The sequence below is a fragment of the Alexandromys fortis genome, unplaced genomic scaffold (assembly GCF_014885135.2).
Source record: "Alexandromys fortis isolate MF-2015 unplaced genomic scaffold, M_Fortis_MF-2015_v1.1 scaffold_213, whole genome shotgun sequence".
Classification (NCBI taxonomy): domain Eukaryota; kingdom Metazoa; phylum Chordata; class Mammalia; order Rodentia; family Cricetidae; genus Alexandromys; species Alexandromys fortis.
This window is the reverse complement of record NW_026068093.1, coordinates 740936-765405: the sequence shown is the minus strand read 5'-3', so window position 1 is coordinate 765405 and position 24470 is coordinate 740936. Positions and strand designations below refer to the sequence as shown.

The 24470-nt window shown below is 48.2% G+C and overlaps 2 protein-coding genes across 10 annotated transcripts in view; one reads left to right on the top strand and one right to left on the bottom strand.

The window, feature by feature from the left end:
- The window catches only part of Htr2b (5-hydroxytryptamine receptor 2B), a 748006-nt gene that overhangs the window by 536051 nt on the left and 187485 nt on the right, over positions 1-24470 (top strand). The gene's annotated exons all lie outside the window — the stretch shown is intronic.
- Positions 16944-24470, bottom strand: part of Armc9 (armadillo repeat containing 9) — a 137292-nt gene continuing 129765 nt past the window's right edge. For both annotated transcript variants that reach the window (XM_050123108.1, XM_050123109.1), the window contains exons 24-25: positions 20481-20653; positions 16944-19444 (exon numbers count right to left, since the gene is read on the bottom strand). In XM_050123108.1, coding sequence (XP_049979065.1) covers positions 19422-19444; positions 20481-20653 — 196 coding nt within the window. In that variant the 3' untranslated portion in view covers positions 16944-19421. The remainder of the gene's footprint in view (positions 19445-20480; positions 20654-24470) is intronic.

Below are 24470 nucleotides of genomic sequence, written 5' to 3'. Positions count from 1 at the left end.
AGATCATGGGCCAGCTGGATGGTGGTGGTACACACACTCAGGGAGGCAGAGGCAGGCGGATCTCTGAGTTCAAGGCCAGCCTGGTCTGAGTTCCAGACCAGAGATACACAGAGAAACCCTGTCTTGAAAAACAAAACGAAAGATCATGGACCTTGAATTGGGGGATACCCTGGTAATCTAGGTACATGAGCCCTGAAACACAGAACTGTCTCAAGAATAGAAAGACAGCCAGAGAGACCAGAGTTGGTAAGGGCCCCATTTCCTCTCTTCCCTGAACATAGTATAAACCCTGGAGACCACAGTGACCAAGAGGAGCCAAGGGTGACTTCTGATGACACCTACAATGGCCCAGGAATTCCCATCCAATAACCTCAAGGAACCAGAGCCTGCTCTCACTCTGAAAAGCCTGGAACAGGGTCTTGCCCAGCCCAGAAAGAGCCCAGATAGTCGACACTTTGATTTCAACCACATAAAATCCAGAGCAGACAGTCTGTTGAGTGGCTAAGGTTACAACCAGGGTTGGGTGCTGTCTTAAAAGGAAGAAAGGTGTCCAAAGATGTGTTCTGCTTTAAGCGGCCTCTTGTGATCAACACAGCTTGAGGAAGTTGACATTGCCCTGGGGCTGGAGCGTCCCTTTCTCTGGGTTTGGTCTCAGGAGCCAGGAACTGGTCATCTGTGATTTGAGCAACCGCCACTCAAGATTTAAGAATGATGGTGTTATTGTGACCCGTCTCCTCCCTTGTCTCAAACAGCTTGTCCTGGCAGACCGGGTGGGGACAGCAAAAATCCCTTTAGGACCTTTGAATCTTCAAAAGCATGAGTAATCTTTGCCAGGCAGTCCATAACTACACCTTCCTTGCCAGTATGAACCCTCCAAACCAAACCTGAGGTCGCCGAGGTCCCTCAGTATTAAAAATTAAATTAAAAGTCAACTTGCAAACAGCTAAGACGGAAAGGGGTGTGGGGGGGGGGGGGGGGGAACAGAGCTATAGTAGCCTATGCCTGGGATCCCAGCGTTTGGGAGGCGGAGACAAGAGGATTTGGAGTTCAAGGAAGTGAGCGTGAAGCCAACCTGTTCTACGTGTGACCTTATTTGAAGGGAAATTGGGGAAGGAACTGGAGAGACAGTTCAGCTGCTGAGAGTACATTTTGTTACAGCAGAGGACCAGAATTTGGTTCCCAGTACCCATGTCAGGAAGCTCACAACCACTTGTAATTCCAGCTCCAGGGGACCTGAGACCCTCTTCTGGCCACCGAAGGCACGTGTATTAATATGCACGTTCTCACACACATACATATAGTTAAAAGTTAAATAAATCTGAAAAAGGAAAATTGGAGGGGAGAGGTAGGGGAAGAAATAAAGGAGGGGGAGAGAAATAGAGAGAGGGGGGAGTGACTTTTCACTAGGTGGCAGGAGATCAGAACTTCAGGACCCTTTGGAGATTCCCACCCTCTCCACCAGGGCTCCCTCTGGAATTTGCAGCCTGCTCCTGACCTACTTATGGGATCCTAAGGTCCAACTAGTTTTCTTCTCTTAAGGGTCTCTGAAGAAGCAACGTGGGGCTGGGGGTGTGACCCAAATGCCAGAGTACTTGCATGGTATGCTTGAAGGCCTGGGTTCAAATGGGAAAAAAAGGAAAAAAAAAAAAGAAAGCATTGCTTGTGCACTTTCTCTAGAACCCCAGTAACCCCTATTCTCCCATATCTTGTGTCTCTTTTCCTGCTCCCTTCCTCCCTCCCTCCCTTGCTTTACCACTGATTGAGCAAGGAGGGTAAGCAGGCTTGGGGCCAGGCATGGGAGGGAAATGAATATTTCTTAGGTACAGAACCAAAATGAACTGGATTCCATCTAAATAAAGAAGTTTTGCTCTGAAAAATGTCTGAGGAAGAAATGAGGAGATCAGTGCAGTCTGGGAGAAGACACTTCTAAAGCCTAATTCTGTCCTGGTGGGATGGCCTCACCTCTAACCGTGACACTCAGGAGGCAGAGGCAGAGGCAGGCAGAGCTCTGTGAGTCTTAGGCCAGCCTGGTCTGTACATTGAGTTCCAGGACAGCCAGGGCTTGAGAGAGAGATGGAGGGCGGGGAAAACAAAGTGTCATGATCCAGAATAAACAACTCGATGGTTCAGAAGTGAAGAGCGCTTGCTGCTCCTTCAGAGGATCGGAGCTCAGATCCCAGCACCCATGTCAAGTGGATCATAACTGCCTGTATTTTCAGTTCTGGGGATCCAATGTCCCAGTCTACCCTTCTTGGGCACCCATATACACCCAGCTACAGACACACACAAAAATATGAATAAATAAAATAAATCTTAAAAAAAAGAATGAAAAACTCTAATGTGTGATCCTAATTTGAAAAAAAAACATTAAAATAATAATAAAATAAAACCTATGGCAAAAAAAAAAATAGCCAAAAATGGGTAAAATACTTGAATAACTGGAGATGCCTGCCATTGGGCATGAAGCCCCGGGGTCCATACCCAGCTCCATATAAAACCCACAGTGGTGCCGGCATCCTGTGAACCCAGTACTTGGGAGGTGGAGGGAGTAGAATCAGAAGTTCAAGGCTACATCTTGAGGTGAGGCCAACCTTGGATTACAGCCCCTGCTGGGGACCGTCTCAAAAAAAAAAAAAAAAAAAGTTTAAGCTCCTTTAAAGGAACAGAGCAGGTAACCACAGATAACAGCCACTCAGCATCAGTAGTCACCGGGAATGTGGGAATTAAAGCACATGCCTTGGAGGTATCTGAGGCAGCTGGAACCCTCTCACACCCCTGGGGGGGGAATGCCAATCAGCACTAGTTTAGAAAACGTGCCTGGTGGGCACCTGTGCCAAGGTGTGTGCGTCGAGGCTGGAGGACAATTTTACAGCTGTTCTCCTTCCTCTAAGTGGCTCCTAGAGACTGAACCTTTCCCTGTCCAGCCATTTTACTCACCGGAGGCACTGCGTCTCCTTTTGTAGGCTTGACTGGTGTGGTGTTTGGTACGTAGCTCACACTGGCCTTAAACTTACAATCAGAACTCTTGCCTCAGCCTCCTGAATACTGAGTTTACAGGTGTGTGCTTCCATATCTAGCTCAATTTATTTTTGAGTCAGAGTCTTGCTATTGGAGTCTGGGCTGGCCTTGGATTTCCTATGTTGCCCAGGCTAGTCTCAAACTCTCAGTTCTCTTTTGAGATTATAGTTGTTAGGCACCAGGACTGACAGGTTTTGCTTTTTGTTTTTTGTTTGTAGCAGCCAGTGGTAGTCAGGGATATTTTAGTCCACCAAGGAGCTGGGGTTGTTTCTGGCTTAGCAATTTACTATTGTCCTAGCATGTGTAAAGATATTTCTTGATGCTCAGACCCTGATAAAATTGCCCAGTGATGCTTTTCTCAGATTGTATCCTTGTCCTTGAGTGATACATGACTCTACTCCAATTGTGATAAACCTGTGCAGTGTAAGCTACATGATGATAAGGAATAGATTATTGATACATGATATACCAAGGGCCTCAAAATAACTATCATGATAGAAGAATAAGAAGGAGAAGGAGGAGAAGGAGGAGGAAAATTGAAAAGAAGCAGAAGCAGCGCTGGGCAGTGGTAGCAGATTCCTTTAATCCCAGTACTTGAGAGGCAAAGGCAGGATCTCCAGGTTTGAGGCCGGCCTGGTCTACAGAGCGAGTCCAGAACAGTCAGTGCCGCACAGAGAAACTCAGCCTTGGAAACAACAACAGAAAGCGAGACAAAAGAGCCCAGGCTCTGTCGTTATCTTATATGTACAAAACTCTAGAAAATGCAAACAAATCCATAGTGACAAAGATGAATTACTCAACACAGGGGTGAGGCAGGAGGAAGAGGGTAGAGAGAGCTTGAAGAAACCTCAGGAGTGATGCTGGTCCCCTGCGGTGATGACAGTAACGACTCGTGTCCATGTGTATCGTAGTGTGTACTCTAACACAAGAGTTAATTGTTCTCCACGTTGTTGAAAAGAACCTGTGGGGGAGGGAGGGTGGCTAGAGGACGGTTGATGGGTGTGGGTGCAGTTGGTAGGAAGACTATAGCACAGTGAGGTGGCTAGAGTTGACGGTAGTTCATTGGATATTTCAGTGGAGAGAGTGGATAGGATTTTTGAACATTTCCAACAGAAAGGAATAATAAATGTCTGGCAGTATATGTCTCTTTTCTTTTTTGAGACAGGGTTTCTCTGTGTAACAGCCCTGGCTGTGCTGGAACTCGCTCTGTAGACCAGGCTGGCCTCGAACTCACAGAGATCCACCTGCCTCTGCCTCCCGAGCGCTGAGATTAAAAGTGTGCGCCACCATGGTCACCTAGCTGGTATGAGTTTCTTACGCTGATCTGATCAGTAGACATTGTTTACGTGCACTAAAATGCCGCGGTGTACCCCACACATATGCACCATTACTATTTACCAGGTACAGTGTATTAATATGGCCTGTCATGATGGCTAAGTAGATAAAGGAGCTTGTCACCATGGTAGAAGAAGATCCACATGGTAGAAGAATTGGGCCAACCCTCTTGGTGGTCTTCTTTCAGACCTCCACACATGCCACACTCTTAGACACACATACACATGCATGCAAAAATTATAATTTAAAATATATATGCAAATGGCTGGGTGTGGTGGTGCACACATTTAATTCTGTCCCAGCATTCAGGAGGTAGAAGCTGGTGGATCTCAACAGATTTGAGGCCATCATAGTCTACATGGCAAGTTCCAGGCCAGGCAGGAGTAACTGTGTGTGTGTGTGTGTGTGTGGTAGAATATATATTAGAATTCCTCTACATACACACACACACACACACACACACATACATTTTGAAAAAAAGTGAAGAGAACAAGAAGACTATGATGTAGGTACTAAGGGAGGAAGTTTGAGGTTTCCAGAAAAGGAAAAATAGAGGCAGTGATGGCCCCCTCCAGAACTGATTCCCGAAAGCCGTGTACTTGGGAAGAGAGCCCGAGTGAAGGCCAGAAACCCTGGGACTGGAGCTGTGCTCAGGCAATAGGCCTCCCTGGGCCTCTGTAGAAAAGCATGACCTGTGCTTGGGTATAGCTTGGTTATAGAGTGCCTGTTTATGCATGAAGTCCTGGGGTTGGTACCCAGCACGGAGTGGAGGATGCTCACCTCCAGCCACTGGGTCCTGCTCAGAGGATTTAGGTGCATGTTCAACTTTGTCTTTTTGTTATTGAGACAGGGTCTCCTATAGCTCAGGCTTTCTCACACTCCCTACATAGATGAGGATGGTTTTGAACTACTGATCTTACTGTGTCCACCTGCCAAGTCCTGGGATCACAGGCATGTGCCACTACTCCTGGCTCTTGTTCAGCTCCGGCAGCACCTCTCCCCATGTAGGGGACACCCAGGGTCTCTGTGTCCTTGAAGACTTCTCCGACAAGGACCCTACTTGGTGTCTGTCTGGGACAGGGGCACTAGTTGAGTTGGGTCAGCTGGATGCAGGAAGGAGTGGGAAAGGTTCCTGAAGAGCCGAGGTCCTTGAAGGGACAGAGGCTGGAAGGAAGTGGGTGGCAGAAGTGGGTAGGAATAGGCAGAAATCGGACATGGGGTACAGGCTGTGGAGTGAGGCTGAGATGGACCCCTCAAAAGCCAGGGCCTCACCCTCTCCAGGGGTGCTATAGTGTCTTTAACTTAGCTCCTTCAGCCTCGGGGAGCCTCCAAGACCACACTCTGAGTCCTGTGCTCTGCCTCCATGCACGAACAATATGGCTTTCCTCCTTCCTTAGGAGCTGAGTTTGGGCAACAGCCTGGCTTTGCTGCCCACCGTAGCCTTGGCACCCAGTCCTGGCATGAACAAGGCACTCAGAAACCGGGACTTTACACAGAAAATTATTAACACAGACAGTATGAACACACTTGAGGGTGCCTTGTCTTTGCCCTTCTAGGAGGCCGGTTAACATCCTTCCCAGCCTGCCTCAGTTGCAATGAAATACCCATCCTGTTCGGTCACAAGTGACTCATCCCATCTTCCTGAGAGGTGAGAAACGGGAGGTGGTGAAAGCCAGGACGCAGGTGGTAAGGGGGAAGCAGCGGAGACCAAGGCCACTCCACCACTCTGCCACTGACTGGAGTAAAATTGTTCATGGACAAGGGGGAAGAGACACTATGGGCATAGGGAGGTAGGTGGTTACTTCATGAGTTCAAAGCCTGCCTGGAAACAGAACTTGCTTTAGAACAAACAAAAATGGGGCTGGAGAGATGGCTCAGCCATTACAGGCTAGGCTTACAACCAAAAATATGAGTTCAGGTTCTAGCATCCATGGCTGTCTCTCCAGCCAAAAACAAACAAACAAACAAACAAACAAACAAACAAACATGCCACCACCACCAACTCAGCAGGAGCCCAGGGCATCGTGGGAAGGTCTCATTCATCAGGAGAGCTTGAACATCAGGTGAACCTTGGTCTGCCTATCACCTACACTGGGGCTTCCTGATCGATTGTCCTGGGGCCTTAGACTTGAGACTTGGAAAGGACAGAGACCTGGAAGCCATTCAAGTAGAACGAGAGCTCTGAGGCCCCAGTGCTAAGCTCTGCTGCTCCCTGTTACCAAGTGAACCCTAACCCCAGGCCTGCCTCACTGAGCAAGCTTCCAGCAGAGCAGAGAACTGAGAAGGCCCAGAGGTCCTTGCTACGAAGGTTGAAGCCTTACTGCAAGGGTGGCCAAGTCTTCAGGGGTGCCTTGTCTTCATCTTCTTCATCTAGAGACTGAGTCCTTCTACCTCAAACTTACTCTGTAGACCAGGATGGCCTCAAACCCACAGAAATCCACCTGCCCCTGCCTCCCAAGTGCTGGCATTAAAGGCATGTGTCACCATGTTTGGCTAAACCCTTCTGAATAGCCACTTCTCTCCCCACCCAGTTCCCGTGCCTAGTCAGAAAGGAGACTCCAAGAGCCCATTCCTTCTTCCACTGAAGATCATCCCCTCCTTGGACTCTGTGTGTTTTGTCCTCAAGTCACCTCAGCCCAACCTGACCAACACCCAGAATCACAGTGTCTTCCACACCTAGAGCCTTGGGGGCTTAAAGTTTCAGACCCTGATAGCACCTGGTCCTGCTTCTGAGAATTCACCAGACCAGAGACACTGGGACAAGGAAGGAGCAGAGGCTGGGCTGGCCCTCCTCCTCCTCTGCTTAGTTCTCCTTACTGGGTGGAGTCCCTGGACCACCTCTCCCTCAGCATCACTGCAGAGCTAGGGGATAACAGAAGTCCAGGGACAGGGGAGGTACGGCTGCAGGGAGGGTGGCCACCACTGGGGCAAAAGAGGCCAAAGGGCATTTTCAGAGTCAGCGGACCCAAGATTGTTGTAGAGTTGGGACGTGGATCTAAGATCTGTTTGGGTTAGTTTTTAAAGACTTATTTTTATTTTATATATGTGTATATTATTATTTTGTGTATCCGAATGTACATGCAGAAGAGGTTGTTGGAGTTCTGGATGTCTGTGAGCTGCCATGTGCATGCTGGGACCAAGTCCCAGGTCTTTTGCAGGGGCAACAATGGCTTTAACTACTGAGCCATCTCTCCCGCCCCTAGGATCTGCTCTCAACATGGAGGTGTGGTGGCCCCTCACTGTGGATGTGGAAGAACCAACTAGAAGGAAAGAAACTCGTGTAACAGCAGGGCCTTCTGGGGACAGGACTCATGAGTGGTGGAGTCTAGGCTTCTGGATCACAGCCCCCACCATGGGGTCTCCATTGTCTAAAAGTCATGGTCGGGGCCATACATGGCTTAGGATATGAATATGCTCAATACAAACTCGGAAACTTACTGAAGACATTACGAGGGTTGGTGAGACAGTTTAGCAGGTGATTGACAGCCTGAGGTTGGTACTGGAACCCACTGGGTTCCAACTTCTGAAAGCTGTCCTTCTATATACATGCACACGTGGACACATACATGCACACGAATAAGCACGACAAGAAAAGAGTATACTAAAATATTAGGAGTCTTGTGATTTTTATTTTTTGATAACTCAGCTGCATTGTTTTTGAGAATAAACTGTGCAGATGACAGTTTGGCCCATGAGGTCCAAAGGTTGGCCACCCTTGCTGCAAGGCTCAAGGTTTGGTGTTGAGTCTGTCCTCAAGTGGTACTGAAATCACTTGCTTTGTGTCTGGTCCCTGTAAATCAAACAGGGTGAGGATGGAGGGGCAGGGCCTTGTGACAAGGCTACCTCAGAGATACATAAGGCCCACAGAGGCGTTTCTGTCAGCCTGTCCCCGTCCCTGGCCACTGATCACGAAGTTGTCTCCCATTTCAACAGTGCTTGTTTGCTTCAGCCAAGCCATCAGGTAGGAGAAAGCGGATGGTGTGGCTCACCCCGGGCAGACCGAGTTTCTGGCAAGTTCTGGTCAATAGCACCTGTGAGCCTTGGACTTCCTAGTCAAGTTTGCTTGGTTGTTTGTGTCTCACGATGACTTTAAAATAAATGCCCAGCAGGAAGGGAGGTAGGTGGTTTCTTCATGAGTTCAAGGCCAGCCTGGGCTAATAGGGAGACCCTGCTTTAAAACAAACAAAAACACCACCAACTCAACAGGAGCCTGGGGCATCATGGGAAGGTCTCATCCAACAAGAGATCATGGATGTCAGGTGGACCTTGGCCTGGCCCTGCCATGGTTGAGTTCCCAAACCACTGACCATATTGTCACTGTTCTTGTCTTGCTATCATTTTGACAGTCACGGGGCAGGGAGTACCCTTTCTATTTCTTTAAGTCAAAGTGTGGCGGGGAACTTGCTTTCATGAGAATGAAGGATAAGTGGACTGGAACTTCGTGAGAGAAGTGTTTGCTGACAGAAAAAAAAAAAAAAACCAGACAGGATTTTTCTGTGAGGACTTATGCCACTGACCTTCCAGCCACAGTTCACCAAGTCTGGAAGATTCTGTGATTTAAGGTGGGTTTGTGAAGATGTTGGGGAGCACGCGATGGCTGGGGACACTTGAGTGGCAACCTGTGTCTCAGTGACACAGCTTTAGTTACCCACCTTTTGGTTATTGACAAGCAACACCGAGTTTTAAATCATTAAAAAAAAAGTGCATGGATTTCCTGATTCAGAAACAGAACAGGGACAGGTCAGGGCGTCACTACAAACGATGGTAACCAGAAACTTTCTAAATAGTGGCGATTTTCCCCTCTTCCTGTGACTCCCTTCAGTGCTGGAAATGTGGCCCCTGCAGCTGTCCTTTGCAGCCTTCCCACGGAGGGTGAGGGCGGGGCAGGCAAGGTGGCTCAGTGGGTAAGGCACCTGCTGCCATGCCTGATACCCTGAAGTCGGTCCCCAGGACTCACACGGTGGAAGGAGAGGACCAGTTCTTGAAAACTGCTGCATATATGTTGCAGCTCACGCATGCGCACATGGGTGGAGAGAGCAGCTTCCCCTCCAGGCCCTGTCAACTCTCTAGGCTGTGGCTGATGTGATTTGTCACCTCTCGTCCTGTCGTGGAGCCATGGGAGAGGACCATGCTCATTTGTGGTACATGGTATAGAGGGCGGTGGGGGGAGGCAATCCCTGGTATCACCATGACCACCAGGGCACCCTGATTTCAGACTGCTCTTGAATCCTGGGATCAACCTCCATGGCCAGTTCCATAGAAGACCATGACGTCTTGTGTCCCATTGTCTCCCCACCAATGTCTCCTTATCGACCGCTTGCAGCCTCTAGAAGTTCCACGTGGTCACATCATGCTGTGAACTCCCCTCCCCCAGCTGTCCATCTGCGCCTGACTTAGGAGTGGAGATGGCCCCTCCCTCCATTCTTCTCTGGACTCTAGCCGCTGGAACAACAAACATGGCCTCAGCACTGGCCACTGTGGCTGTAGAGGAATTTGGCCGTGCCCTGCTGTTGAGATCAGGCTATGCTGTCCTCCAAGTTACTCCATATTGAATTAACAGAGGACTTTCCGGCTGTGAAAAACCCTGTACAAGCAGCCGTAACCCTGCTTTGGGGGAGAAGGAAAAGCACAGCTGCTGGTGGGCCCGGGCGCTGTCAGGTCCATCCATCCTTCAGCAGAGACCGCTATGTGGCTTCTCCCTGTAAGTTTAGGAGGATGAATTGAAACTGCACATGAAAGTCAAGGAAACTAGACCTAAAAACTTGATCAACACACCAACGAGAGGGAAAAGGTGCAGCTCCTCTGCCTGGCCCTCACCATGTAACCGACACCTGACAGTGGGGTGCCATGGCCTACAGCACCCTACCATCTGATACCTGGCAAGTGTGTCAGGGGTCAAGGGCTCTCCCACTTGGCTGGGTTCCCTAAGTTTTTCTGCTTAACTGCCTGTGTATCTACCTGTTTGCCCATTGGACCTAGATGTGTCCCATTCCTGCTCCAGACCAGGTCTACCCTTCTTACCTCACAGCTGAACTCTGCACCTTTGCGCCCACACCTGACTGCACCAGCAGCTACCTTCCTGGCACTGGTCTGGTTTATTATCTTATCGTACAGGCTTGAACACAGCTACAACCTCTGTAACTTGGATTTATTCCATACCCTATCTATCTATCTATCTATCTATCTATCTATCATCTATCTATCTATCTATCTATCTATCTATCATCTATCTATCTATCTATCTATCTATCTATCTATCTATCTATCATCTATCTATCTATCTATCTATCTATCATCTATCTTCTATCTATCTTCTATCTATCATCCATCTATCTTCTATCTATCATCTATCTATCGAAATATATTGACTATGTGCTGTGTGATGTGTGAAATGAAGAGTTAGTGTCAATAATTAAGGGTGGAATAAAGAAGCCGGCAGTAGTGGCGCTCACCTTTAATCCCAGCGTTTGGGATGCAGAGGCAGGCAGATCTCAGTGAGTTTGAGGCTGGCCTGGTCCCAAGGGAAGTGAGACAGGTGGCTGGGGTGGGAAAGAGAGCAGAGAGAAAGTGTCAGCTAGCTGGAACTCACAGCAGGGGGTGGTAAACCTGCTCTCTTTGCTTATAGCGAAGACACTTTATCCTGGTCCCACATGCTCACATAGTTGAATGTTTAGTCACCAGGGAGAATCACTATTTGAAAGAATTAGAAAGATTAGGAGATGTGCTCTTGTTGGAGTAGGTGGGACCTTGTTGAAGAAAATGTGTCAGCAGGATGGTCTTTGAAGTTTCAAAAGCCCAGTCTCTCTCTCCCTCTGTCTCTGTCTGTCTGTCTGTCTGTCTGTCTGTCTGTCTGTCTGTCGGTCTCTCTCTCTCTCTGTCTCTGTCTCTGTCTCTCTCCCTCCTCCCTCTCTTTCCCTCTCTCCAACCACCTATCTGGATGGATCATGATATAGTTCTACTGCTCCCAGCACTATGTCTGCCATGGCTGCTGTCATGGCTGTTGCCTGCCATGATGATAATGAATTAGACCTCTGAACTCTAAGCCAGTCCCCAATTAAATGCTTTCCCTTGTAAGAGTTGCTGTGATCGTGTGTCTCTTCACAGCACTGGAACAGTGACTGAGATGCTTCCCTTCCACCAGTATACCTGGGTCCCCACCCTTCACTTCCAGATCTGTAAGTCACTGGGACCTTTCTCCTGCATCCTCTGAAGAAATTCCTGTTGCCAGACTTCAGGTTAGTTGGGAACCTGCTAGTCTAGGGATAACCCTTACTTGTCTCTTTTTCAGTCAGTGCTCCTCTCCCTAAGGCAAGAATCATAACAAAAGCTCCAAGGATCCAACTGCATATCTGCATATCTGGTGAACCCTCTCCTGTCCTGAGAAGTGTTGGCTCGTGGATGAAGCCTGACACATAGGACTTGAGAAGTGTGAGCGCGGGCAGTGCGTCATCAGGAAGGTGTTGCAGGAACATCCAGTAAGTTCCCATTTAAAGATGATCTTTAACTTTTGATCCTCCTGCTTCTGCATTAAGTGCTGGAATTACAGGCATGTACTATTATGCCTGGTTTTTATAGTGCTAAAGATCAGCCCCAGGGCTTCTGGTAACCACTCTACCTACTGAGCTACATCCTTAGCCCAGTTCCTTAGTATTTTATTAATGTTTTCAATGTGTATGAATGTTTTGTCTGCAAGTACGTATGCATGTCATGTGCATGCCCAGTGCCCACAGAGGTCAGACCAAAGGGTCAGGTCCCCTGGAACTAGAATTATGGATGGTTATGGCTGCTGGAAATGGAGACCAGGTCCTCTGCAAAAGCAGCCTGTGCTCTTACCTGCTGAGTCAACTCTCCAGCCATCCTTAGTTTGTGGCAGAATGCATGAAATTGTAATATTCTTTAAGTCCTGGTAGCTCATAGAACTCCTGGTAATTTAGCAAGAAGTCCTTGCAAAGTGACTCCAGCAAAGAGCTGCCTCCTGCTCGGGTCCTGGTGGGTCTGTGCTCCCTGGTACCCTCAAGGTTCTGGATCCATAGTCTTTACTGCAGACCCCCTTCCCCCTGCCCCAGGACCTCTGAATTCAAAGCTCCACCTCCACCTCAAGTCTGTGCTCGACTCTGGTACTGATGTCCTCGGGCCAACTCTCTAAGGAAAGCACTCTCAGAAGCAGCGGTCCCTGTCTCCTCTCCAGTTCTGACCACGGTGACAGCTCTCTGTGCCCCTCTCCCTATCTCCCTGGAAACTCTATTAAAAAAAGATTATTACTTTTGTGTGTGGTGTGTGTATATGTGTACATGAGTATGGCTGCCAGAAGAGGGTTTCAGACTCCTTCGAGGTAGAGTTACAGGCTGTTGTGAGCCTTCTGATGTGGAAGTCAAACTTAGGTCCTCTGGAAATGGCAAGTGTCCGCCTCTTCTTTTTTCACATTCTGGTTCTCTTTGCTTCTTTCTCTACTCTCCAGATCCCATGCTCTCCCAGGCCTCACCTGACACCTCAGAGAAAGGACTTGGTAGGAATTGTTTGGCCCAGTTTTTTTCAAATCTGCCTGCTGTTTCCCCTGCAGTGGGGCTCTGGTGGGGACCATCGCCGTTTACAAAGGCTGGGGACACTCCCTAGATGATAGGCAGCAACTTGAGGAAGTGGGGTACTGTTCCCAGATCCCCATACAGTAGCCCCAGAAGACAGAGTTGTTCAACTGAATGAAATCAGGGAGGCAATGCCACAGTGTGTGTGGGACCCCTGAAAGGTTCAGTTCTGTCAAATGGGGTAGATGTGTGGCACTTTCTACGTGGCAGCTGTAACGCCCTCCGTCCAGTCGGCAGTCTGTATCAGATCATCTGTGTCTTCTCATGCCGATCCAAGCTTTGGATATGTGACCAGCTTTGGTCCCCGAAAGAAAAGCACTCAAGAAACCCGCAGAGACTTAAAGAGTGCTTGGGTTCGATCTCGCATGGCAGCGGGAACCCCAAGGTTACCGTGAGCAAGCCCAGCCTCCTTGATGGAAGATGAAGCCTCACTGGAGGAGAACTGAAGGCCCAGTCAACTGATCTCTAGACAAGAAGGAGGTCCCTATTTGTAGGTGCACAGTTCAGCAGTCCAGCTAAGTTCTGAAGACGATCCAAGCCCAGCCCCAGTTGTTGATCTGTGTATTTGTGGAGCTAAGAAATGGCTGTTTGGGAAATGGTTTGTTACCTGCAAAGGCTAAGAGTAACACTCAACACGATTCACCATGAAGAGCGTCAAATGTGATTAAAATGGTCATGCAGATAAGGGCAGTCACCCAAGCTATAGGGCTTGCTCTCAGGCACACTGGCCCTAGAGGATCCTGAAGGGATTAAGGGAAGTGAGACATTCATGCTCACTCAAAATTTGAGGAGGAACCTGAGAACTCACAGATCAAGATAAACAATACTTTATTGCAGCATTTAAAACGTCAAATAAGGAAACTTGCCCATGTGTTACCTGCTTGCTTTATAAATAAAGTTTTATTGTAATAAGGACCAGGATTAGGGCTAGGCAAGTAGATAGGGTCACACAAATACAGTGTCAGTCTTGCTTTTATTTATTCATTAAAAGTTTGAGCTGGGCCCAGACTTTTAAAACGTGGTGACACTTTTAATCCCAGTACCTGGGAGGCAGGGGCAGGTGGATCTCCAAGTTTGAGGCTAGCCTGGTCTAAATAGTGAGTTTCAGGAGGCTAGCGCTACACAGAGAAACCCTGTCTCAAAAAACAAAAAACAAAACAAAACAAAACTGAGAGAGAGAGAGAAAGAACTGCTTAGAAGAAACTCTCATGGGGCAACAGAGCTGGACTCAGCTTCCAAGACAGAGGCTCCCACAACCCCTCTGAGGGTTCCATTCTCTCAGAAATGCTCCAATGGCTCCTTCAGTCCGTGTCGCTGGCATTGTTTAGGGGCTGTGTTACTAAACCTCCACAGATTACTTTCTTTTGGAAACAGGTCTTACTAGGTCTGGCTGGCCTGGAGTTTGCTACCTAGACCAAACTGGCCTTGAACTCACAGAGATCCATCTGCCTCTGCCTCCATGAGCAGGGATTGAAGGCGTGTGCCACCACTCCTGGCTTAGACCTCTAGACTACATTTTAGAATGTTTTTCCTGGGCTGGAGAGATGACTCAGCTGGTGAAAGCCCTTGCTTTACAAGCCTGATGACCCCAGTTCCATCCCCAGAACCCATGTAAAGGGGAAGGAGAAGTGTGTGTCATGGCGACTGGAAAACCTGCACCCACTCACAGTCAACATGTTTGCATAATAATAAATACAATTAAATAAAATACTTTATTTGATTACCTAGATATTAATCCACATACTTTCATACATCTGATTTTTGACAAAGCAAAAAATATCAAATGGAAAAAAGAAAGCATATTTAACAAATGATGCTGGTATAACTGGATATTAATATGTAGAAGAATGAAAATAGATTCATATCTATTACTATGTACAAAACTTAAGTCCAAATGAATCAATCCTCAACATAAAGCCAGCCACACTGAACCTCATAGAAGAGAAAGTGGGAAGTACACTTGAACGCATTGGCACAGGAGACTACTTCCTAAATATAACCCCAGCAGCACAGACACTGAGAGGAACAATTAATAAATGGGATCTCCTGAAACTGAAAAGCTTCTGTAAAGCAAAGGACATGGTCAACAAGACAAAACAACAACCTACAGAATGGGAAAAGATCTTCACCAACCCCACATCAGACAGAGGTCTGATCTCCAAAATATACAAAGAACTCAAGAAATTGGTCATCAAAAGAACAAATAATCCAATAAAAAAAAAGTGGAGTACAGACCTAAACAGAGAATTCTCAACAGAGGAATCTAAAATGGCTGAAAGACACTTAAGGAAATGTTCAACATCCTTAGTCACTAGAGAAATACAAATCAAAACAACTCTGAGATTTCATCTTACACCTGTAAGAATGGCCAAGATCAAAAACACTGATGACAACTTATGCTGGAGAGGATGTGGAGTAAAGGGAACATTCCTGCATTGCTGGTGGGAATGCAAGCTGGTACAGTTCCTTTGGATGTCAGTATGGCGATTTCTCAGAAAATTAGGAAACAACATTTTTCCAAGACCCAGCAATACCACTTTGGGTATATATCCAAAGGATGCTCAATTGTGCCACAAGGACATGTGCTCAACTATGTACATAGCAGCATTGTTTGTCATAGCCAGAACTTGGAAACAACCTAAATGTCCCTCGACTGAAGAATGGATAAGGAAAATGTGGTACATTTACACAATGAAGTACTACACAGCAGAAAAAAAATAATGACAGCTTGAAATTTGCAGGCAAATGGATGGAGCTAGAAAACATTATTTTGAGTGAGGTAACCTAGATACAGAAAGACAATTATTACATGTACTCAGTCATAAGTGGTTTTTAAACATAAAGCAAAGAAAACCATCCTACAAATCACAATCCCAGAGAACCTAGACAACAATGAGGACTCTAAAAGAGACATACATGGATCTAATCTACATAAGAAGTAGAAAAAGACAAGCTCTCCTGTGTAAATTGGGAGCATGGGGACCTTGGGAGAGGGTTGAAGGGGAGGGGAGAGGCAGGGAGGGGAGCAGAGAAAAATGCAGAGCTCAATAAAAATCAATAAAAAGATAGAAAGAAATAAAAATGATAAGTTAAAAAATATATTTTGGGGGCTGGGGAGATGGCTCAGTGGTTAAGAGCATTGCCTGCTCTTCCAAAGGTCCTGAGTTCAATTCCCAGCAACCACATGGTGGCTCACAACCATCTGGAATGAGGTCTGGTGCCCTCTTCTGGCCTGCAGACATACACACATTGTATACATAATAAATAAATAAATATAAAATATATATATATTTTATTTGAGCTGGATGGTAGTGGTGTACACCCTTGATTCCAGCACTTGGGGACAGAGGCAGGAGGATTTCTGTGAGTTTGAGGCCAGCCTGGTCCATAGAGTGAGTTCCAGGACAGCCAAGGTTACACAGAGAAGCCCTGTCTCTAAAAACAAACAAATAAACCAATTTTTTAAATTTGCTTTTCCTCCCTGTAGACAGAGTTCATACCTAATCTCAGCAGAGCAAGCAGACTCTTGGATTACTTGATTATCTATGAAAAAGTTGTTCAAAAGATCTCTTTTGTTTTCAATTATGTGTACGAACGTGTGTCTGTGGAGGGGCGTGGGCATATGAGTGCTGGCCCTGAGGTCCTCTATAAGGGCCGTGCGCACTCTTAACCACTGAACCATCTATCTAGCCCTACGTTGTCGATACTTTTGGAAAGTATGAGGTGGGTGGATCTTGAGTTTGAAGACAATCGTACTATAGCAAGTTTCAGGCCAGCCTGGGTTACACAGGAAAAACCTATCAAAACCCACGTCTGTTTCTCGTTTCAGCTTTGGAATGTACAAGTGTGATCTGGGAGCGGCTCTTGTAAGGGTACTAAGGGGCCTGTGTATTGCTTACTTTCCCTAAGTACAACGCACACCTTGCTTGGTGATCTCAGCCTGCTGAGCCCTCACAGGGTCCCCTTGTCCCTCTAAATGACCTCCTCTTCTCCTCAGAGGACCTGCCGAGGAGCAGCCTGAGGGAGAGACTGTTGTTTCCTTCATTCCAGGGGCCTGAGAAGACGACTCTCCCTGGCCCCAGTGTCCGCTGCTCCCACACCAGGCCGGGGAAGGCTGCGCCAGGCACTGGCACCCGTGGAATCTTGGGAGCACTGGCTGGTGGGGTGGAGCGCTTTCTCCATGACGCTCCTTTGCAGTTTGTGCCCAGGTTTCATCACAGAGTGACTTCACTCCAGAGCCCTTTCCTCAGCCACACCGCTGTATACACGTCAGGCACCCTCACTTTGCGCTTCCGCAGGCAGAGTGAGGAGATCCATGGCTGCTTCCGGCCTTCAGAGCAGAGGGAGGCACGTATTTCTGGAGGGTTGGAGAGAGATGTGACTGCCAGACTAGGGTGGAGAGGGAGACAGGTCAAGCCGGCCACCTTTCTAAGCTCTTTATGATTGTGTAAAGAAGAGCTGGAGAGACGGCTCCGTGGTTAAGAGCATGTATTGCTCTTGAGGAAGAGTCTAGACTGGTGTCTAGATTGGTGTCTCTACCAAGAACTCCCAAGGTCACCCCGGATGCCAGCTAGCTCACATCACCTCAGGTTAACCTGCTCCCATCTCTGTAAGGGCTGTCCCTCTGCCTGCTGTCTTGAGTCAGGGGCCATTGAGAGGGCCTGAGAGATTGCATGTGACTTTGTCACCCAGACACTGATTGATTTTTAAGACGGGTTTTGCTTCGTAGATTTGGCTGGCCTGGAACTTACTCTGTAGACCAGGCTGGCCTCTAACAGAGATCCACCTGCCTTTGCCTCCTGAGTGCTGTGACCTAAGGCACGTGCCACCACACCTGGCTGTCGCCGCCGATTAATTTTATTCAGCTTTGTAACTTGGTTTAACATTCAGGACACCAGCTCTGTAGCTGGTTTTCTTTGTCCTAGGAATTGGGCCTGATAATACCTTGGTAGGGAGTAGGTGGTTGGATGGACCGATATGTTGGCAGATTCTCATATTTACTGTCTTCTTAAGGGGAGGGGAGGGAGACAGGTCAAGCTGGTCACCCTTTTTAAGGCCTTTAAATCTATATAAAGAGGAACTAGAGAGATGGCTCAGTGGTTAGAGCATTTGCTGCTCTTGCAGAGGACCTGGGTTCCGTTCCCAGCTCCTGGATGGAGGTTCACAACTGCCTGTAACTCTAGCATGAGGGCTTCTGAGACCTTAATCAGGCCTCCACGGGCACCAGGCACACACCTGTGCATATACAGAGATGCATGCCTAGATACATACAATAAAATAAATAAATCTAAAAACAACAGCAGAAACCCCAACAAGTGTCTGAGGAAGGCCAAGTCTACCCTGTATACCAGATCACGCCAGATTCTTCTTTGGAAAACCAGGTTTCATGTAACCCAGGCTGGTCTCGAATTCACGATGTAGCTCAGGATGCTCTTGAACTTCTCTTCCCCAAGCCTCCCGTTCCTGGGTAGCGAATGACAGGTGTGAGCACATCTGGTTTCTGTGGTACTGAAGATGGAACCCAGAGCTGTGTGCTTGCTAGGCAAGCATTCAACCCCATGAGCTACATCCTGGGCCCAGGGCATATCCTTGTATTTTAATTCTTTTTCTAGAACTTTGTATGTGAGCAGTGTGTCCCCATCTTCCTCTGTCCCCTTCATCCCATCACCTGCAACATTCTATCTTTGAGCAGAGTTCAGAGCAGTGGTTCTCAACCTTCCTAACACAGTTCCTTATCGTGCGATGACCCTCAACCATGATATTATTTTCATTGCTACTTCATAACTGAATTTTGCTACTTTTATTAATCATAATGTAAGTATCTGATATGCAGGATATCTGGTATTTGATCCTTGTGAAAAGGTCATTTAATCCCCCCCAGGGGTCACGGCCCACAGGTTGAGAACCTCTGTTTTAGAGGCAGCGCATCCCCTGGCTGAGAATGAGGCCTGGAGAATGAGGGTCCCCTGTCGTCCTTACAGGTTTGTGGTTGGTTCATGTGTCACCTTTCACAGTCACCCTGGCCAGGCATCTGGGAAAAGATTGCTCTGGCCTAACTTTCTCTGTCTGGATGACATGATGTGTGTGGCTTCATGTCTTGAGTAGACTCCATGAAGGCCAGGGAAGCTGAATCCGTAATTTGCTATTATCCAGGGCCACAAAGTGTCTTGAGGTCAAAGGCTATGCCTTTTTCTCCTCCGGGTGCAAAGGATGACCAGGGAACTTCCTCTCACCAAGAGAGCAGTCCAGGCCTCTCCAACCGTCTTCCCATGGCTCGGTCTGAGGAGACGATGTCTGGATAGTGGAGCATTGACAGTCTTGCTCCTGGGCAGCCTATCTGGCTGGCATTCCTGGGCCTCTGCTACCCAGGATCTCAGAAACAAGCGTCTGTTCACATCCATCACCTGCAGCTGCTGGCTGGTAGAGAACTGGAAGCCAATGGGTCCTCAGCCACGTGATGGTGACAGCTTGGGAAAGAAGCCATCTTCACTTCCTGTATGGCTGGCTGCCTGGAGGAGGGAAGCCAGAGCTGGATGCTGGTGCCAAGTGGTCCCTGCACAGAACCCCTCTATCCCATACAATCCCTTCTTTCAATCTGCCCTTGTGCAAACAGAATAATGAAAACTGTCCCTTCCAGGTCCTGGCTCTGTGGCCTGCCCCGTCTTTCCTCACAGGAAGCTGCGCCTGGTCAGTTTGCTCAGCATCCGTCCTTGCAACAGCTCACTGTTTGCTGAGTCCACAGGACATATGGGCTCTACCACGCAGGGACTCTGTACACCAGGCTTGGGCTATGTGATGTGTCAGGATGTGGGGTATGGCCAGCTATCAGCTACGGGTGTTAGGATTGTGAGAGTCCTCAATTGAGGCTCCCCAAGCCTGTGCAGCCTGGAAACAGGGCAGGGTCAGAGTGGCCTGCCTGCTTCTCTCCTGGCCAGGCTTTCCCATGGGCCCTTGGCACTGCCCTGGGGCCTGGAAGGAAGTAGCCTGTCCCGAACCTCCGCTTCAATGTTTCCAGAGGCAATAGAGAGAGCCCATGACGGCTTAGCAATGGTTCACTACCTGGCTAGAACGCCAGGGTGTGGCTAGGGAGAGGCAGTGACTTTTTGCTGCTTGACATCTTTGCTCTGTACTTTTTGATCAGTCAGCTGGCTGAGGCCGAAAGAGGGTGAGGAAGATGGAGAGGCTGGGTTTGAGTGGAACCTCCGGTGGGATCTGAGTTCCATACCAACCTTGTGCTGTTGAGACAGGTCAGGTTGGCCTTTGCGAGGCCCCCAGATGTGGGAATCGTCTTTCTAAGGGACATGACCTTCAAGGTGTCACTGGGTCAGCTTGTATACTAGCTGCCTAGCTAAGAGCAGCGAATAGTCGGAAGGTTAATAAAGGATAGGTCCCTGGGGCAAGCGAAGCCACTGGAAAGGGCCCTGGTTCTGTAGAGAAGGGAAGTGTTCCTTTCCCATTTCCCCGGGCACAAATAGTTCATGGGCCCAAATCCAGGAGCACAAGGCCCTTCTTCCGAGCCTCACACCAAGGTGCTGGCTGACTTACTGTGCAGGTCCCTTGTGGAGGATGCTGTGGAAGCCGGGCGGCTGGCCTGTTGGGGGCCACTTGAGGAGAACTGGGGGGCCAGAGACAATGCTTTCACCTTGGGAGTGTTCAGCGCCAAGGACTCCGGAGTGCTGGGTACCCAGGGTTTGCAGGTGAAGGCTGATGTGAATTCCCTAGGAGAAAAAAACAAAAAACAAAACCAAAACGCACAGTCTAGAGTCACAATTGCTAAACAAAAAGTCAGAGCTGGGCGGTGGTGGCGCACGCCTTTAATCCCAGCACTCGGGAGGCAGAGGCAGGCGGATCTCTGTGAATTCGAGGCCAGCTTGGTCTATAAGAGCTAGTTCCAGGACAGGAACCAAAAAGCTACAGAGAAACCCTGTCTCGAAAATCAAAATGAATGAATGAATGAATAAATAAATAAATAAACAAAAGTCGGGAGTAGGAACTGAAAGAGGAGGGAACTCTGTGAGCTCTGACAATGTAGCAGCCATACTACAGGAAGAGTGAAATGATGAGGGAGAAGTAGCAGCTAAGGGGTTAACAGGGTGGGGATGGGGAACAGTACCTGGGAGAATACTGACATTTAACTTATTTATTTGGTTTTTAGATAGTGTCTTACTATATAGCCCCGGCTGCCCTGGAACTTGCTGTGTAGATCAGGATGACCCAGAACTCAAGATACTCCTGGCTCTGCCCCTCCAGTGCTGGATTAAAGGTGTGCACTACTATGTCCTGCCAAAAAATTTTATTTATTATTTATTTTGGGAGAGGGAACACAGGACACGAGAGGAAGTCAGAGGACAACTTGCAGGAGTCGGTCTTTCCCTTCTACCATCTGGGGACGAAACGCAGCTCATCAGGCCTGGTGGAGCCTGCCTTCATCCACTTAGTCATCTCCCCAGCCCACTGGCAGTGACAGCTTAGATCACTGTGTCAGGGAGGTGTCTGCAGCCGAGCCGTGGCCTCCAAAGAGTTTCAGATCACATGCTCCTGAACCCAGGAGTACTTTGCTGTAGGCGTGTTATCGGAGCTGTTCCTGTTGGCCTCTGGGCTCTGGCAGCCCTAACAAGCTAGGCTTGGTCAGTTGTCTTCCGCTAGCAAAGATGCGCACAACAGCAAAACAAAGAAAGGAGATTGATTCAACGTGGCCACTGTAGGAAGGGAAACAAATAAGCAGGCCCAGTGGGCACCCCAAGCCCTGAACCTATCTATGGGGTTCTGATTCAGCTTCAAACAAAGGGCAAACGGTTACAAGCAGTCCTGGTCAAGTGGTCCTGTCCATCACTCACTCATTGCTGTCGGTGCCAGTCTCTCCTGCAAGGTGGTCTGACGGTTGTCAGACCTGTAAGGAATCTCTTCCTGGGAGAAATACTAAATCCTTGGGGGATCGTTGTCTCAATAGTCTAGAAAGATAAGTGTCTCCCAAAGTATCTTTTAAAATGGGGCTGGAGAGATAGGTGGTGTGTACATGTGTGTGTGTGTGCTCTCACGCATGTACACACACACACATACACACACACTTTTAAAAAGTTAAGTAGGTAAATGTGAAAAAAATAAAGGTCACCACAAAGCCTTATTTATAAAAATACAAATGAAATACCACTACATTTCCCCTTTTTGTCTAAAATATAAAAGGAAAGCTCTAAGTAATGTAAGAAAAACTATATACAATAAGTACACTGACTATATACAATATACACAGGCAGTAAGTCCATCAACAGTGTCTAGTCCATTTGCATTTGACACATTCAGAGAAAATACCCCATATCTATCTTATCTTGTGAGTCCAAAGTCTTACACTTAATTTACTTTCCATCATAACTTGCTCTCTGAATCTGGTAAACTATAACTATAACTATCTAATCTTCAGCTTCCTCAGAGACCCCAGAAGGAAATAATATTAACTGAGTAAGCAGGAAGTGCAAGCAAGCGACTTCCAAAAACTGCTAAACTTCCAAAAAATGACAGAAACATCAGGGGCTGACACCGTGAGCATGGACAACTATCTTAATCATTTTGTTTTTTAAGATTTATTTATTTATTATGTATACAGTGTTCTGCCTGCATGTATGCCTGCACAACAGAAGAGGATACCAGATCTCATTATGGGTGGTTGTGAACCTCCATGTGGCTGCTGGGAATTGAACTCAGGATCTTGGGAAGAACAGCCAGTGCTCTTAACCACTGATCCATCTCTCCAGCCTGGCTTTGTTTATTCTAAAGGGTCTGGAATGCATGCCAGGGTCACCAAGAGTGGTTGTGACAAATGACTGTAGTCAGCCAGTTGGATCCAAAACCTTGAGGCTAGAGCTAAGGAGGCGAGGCAGCCCCTAGAAACAGGTGAGCGGGAGGAGCCGCTTCTCCAGGGTGAAGGAGCACACACACTGTTGGCACGCTTTGAAGGGTATGATGTCAGACTTCCCGCTCAGTATGGGAAAACTGCTGCGGTCGGGGCGTCTGGCTTCTCACTATCTGCTTCTGCAGCACAATGATATTCATTTTGGAAGGTGGTCAGGGAAAGCCTTGCTGATATGGTGATGCTGAACCTGTAAACACGTCCGGAACACAGGTGTTCCACCTTAACAGATGTCGACTGAGGGTCTAAAGTTCAGGAGCCTTCCTGAGGTCGTCCACCTAGAAGGCAGGCCGTGACACAGAAGCTGAGAACGGTCGCTCTCCAGCTGTCTTCCCCAATTCCCCACAGCTCATTGTTGTTGGACCAGAGCTGTGGGGTCTGGGTTCCACTGCCTCCCAGGAACAAGCTGGTGCTGGGCTGAACGCTCCCTGCCCATCCTGCAGTCACAAGTGGTAACATGCTGAACTCTTTCCCCACATTGAGAGCCGGGCTCTCGCCACTTACAGAAACGTCTGTTTTCCCGTGTCTGAGTGGTGAAGAGCCATGGCCATCACTCAGTGTTGCCACCATCAAATGAATTCGCTCTGCCAGTTTGCACGCAGCACACAAGCCACGGGTGGCTGGCCTTCCCTTCCCTAAGTGAGTGAGTGCCTTAGAGCGTGATGTTCCCATGGTTGGTGTATCCTGATGGGTTTGAGCTGGCTGGTGGGGGATCCTGAGCTAGTATAGAGATGGCGACAGGCTGTGGGACCCTCCACCCCCACATCCCCGCATGCCTCCTACAGAGGTGCAGGATGTGTTCTCTGTTGAGATGTGAAACCCAGAACCATAGAAAGCAAGAGACATTCTCCCTAGAGAGGCCCAGGGTCAGCTCTGCCCTCTCTAGCTGGTGGCTGTACATGAACAAGTTCTCTGACACGCTGGAAGCCTCAGCTTCTCCATCTGTACAATGCTTAAACATGGGGGCTGGAGAGATGGCTCAGAAGTTAAGAATGCCTCTTGCAGAGGACCCGAGTTCAGTTCTCAGCACCCACTGTAGCTCCAGGGGGATCTGACAGCCCTAGCTTTCTTGGGCATCTAAACTCCCATGCACATACCTATACACAGTTGCACACATATACGCACAATTAAAAATAATAAATATAGCCATGCCTTTAGTCTCAGCACTCAGGAGGCAGAGGCAAGCAGGTCTTTGTGAGTTCCAGGTCAGCCTTGGTTGTGAGCCACCATGTGGTTGTGGGAATTGAACTCAGGACCTTTGGAAGAGCAGCCAGTGCTCTTAAACTCTGAGCCATCTCTCCAGCCCCCTGAGACCCTGCCTTTAATTAAAAAAAAAAAAAAGTGGTTTCTAGGAGATTGTGGTGCATGCCTTTAATCCCAGAATTCTGGAGGCAGAGGCAGGTGCATCTCTGAGATCTCTGAGTTCGAGGCCAGCCTGGTCTACAGTTCCAGTTCCAGGACAGCCAGAGCTACACACAGAAACCCAGTCTTGAAAACTCACAACGACTACAAAACTGAAGCAGGCTGCAGTTACAGCTTTATTTGGTAGAGCGTCTGCCTAGCGTGCGCAGAGGCCTGAGTTCGTCATGTCAACTGGCCATGTGGACACACTAGGAATCTCAGCATTCCTG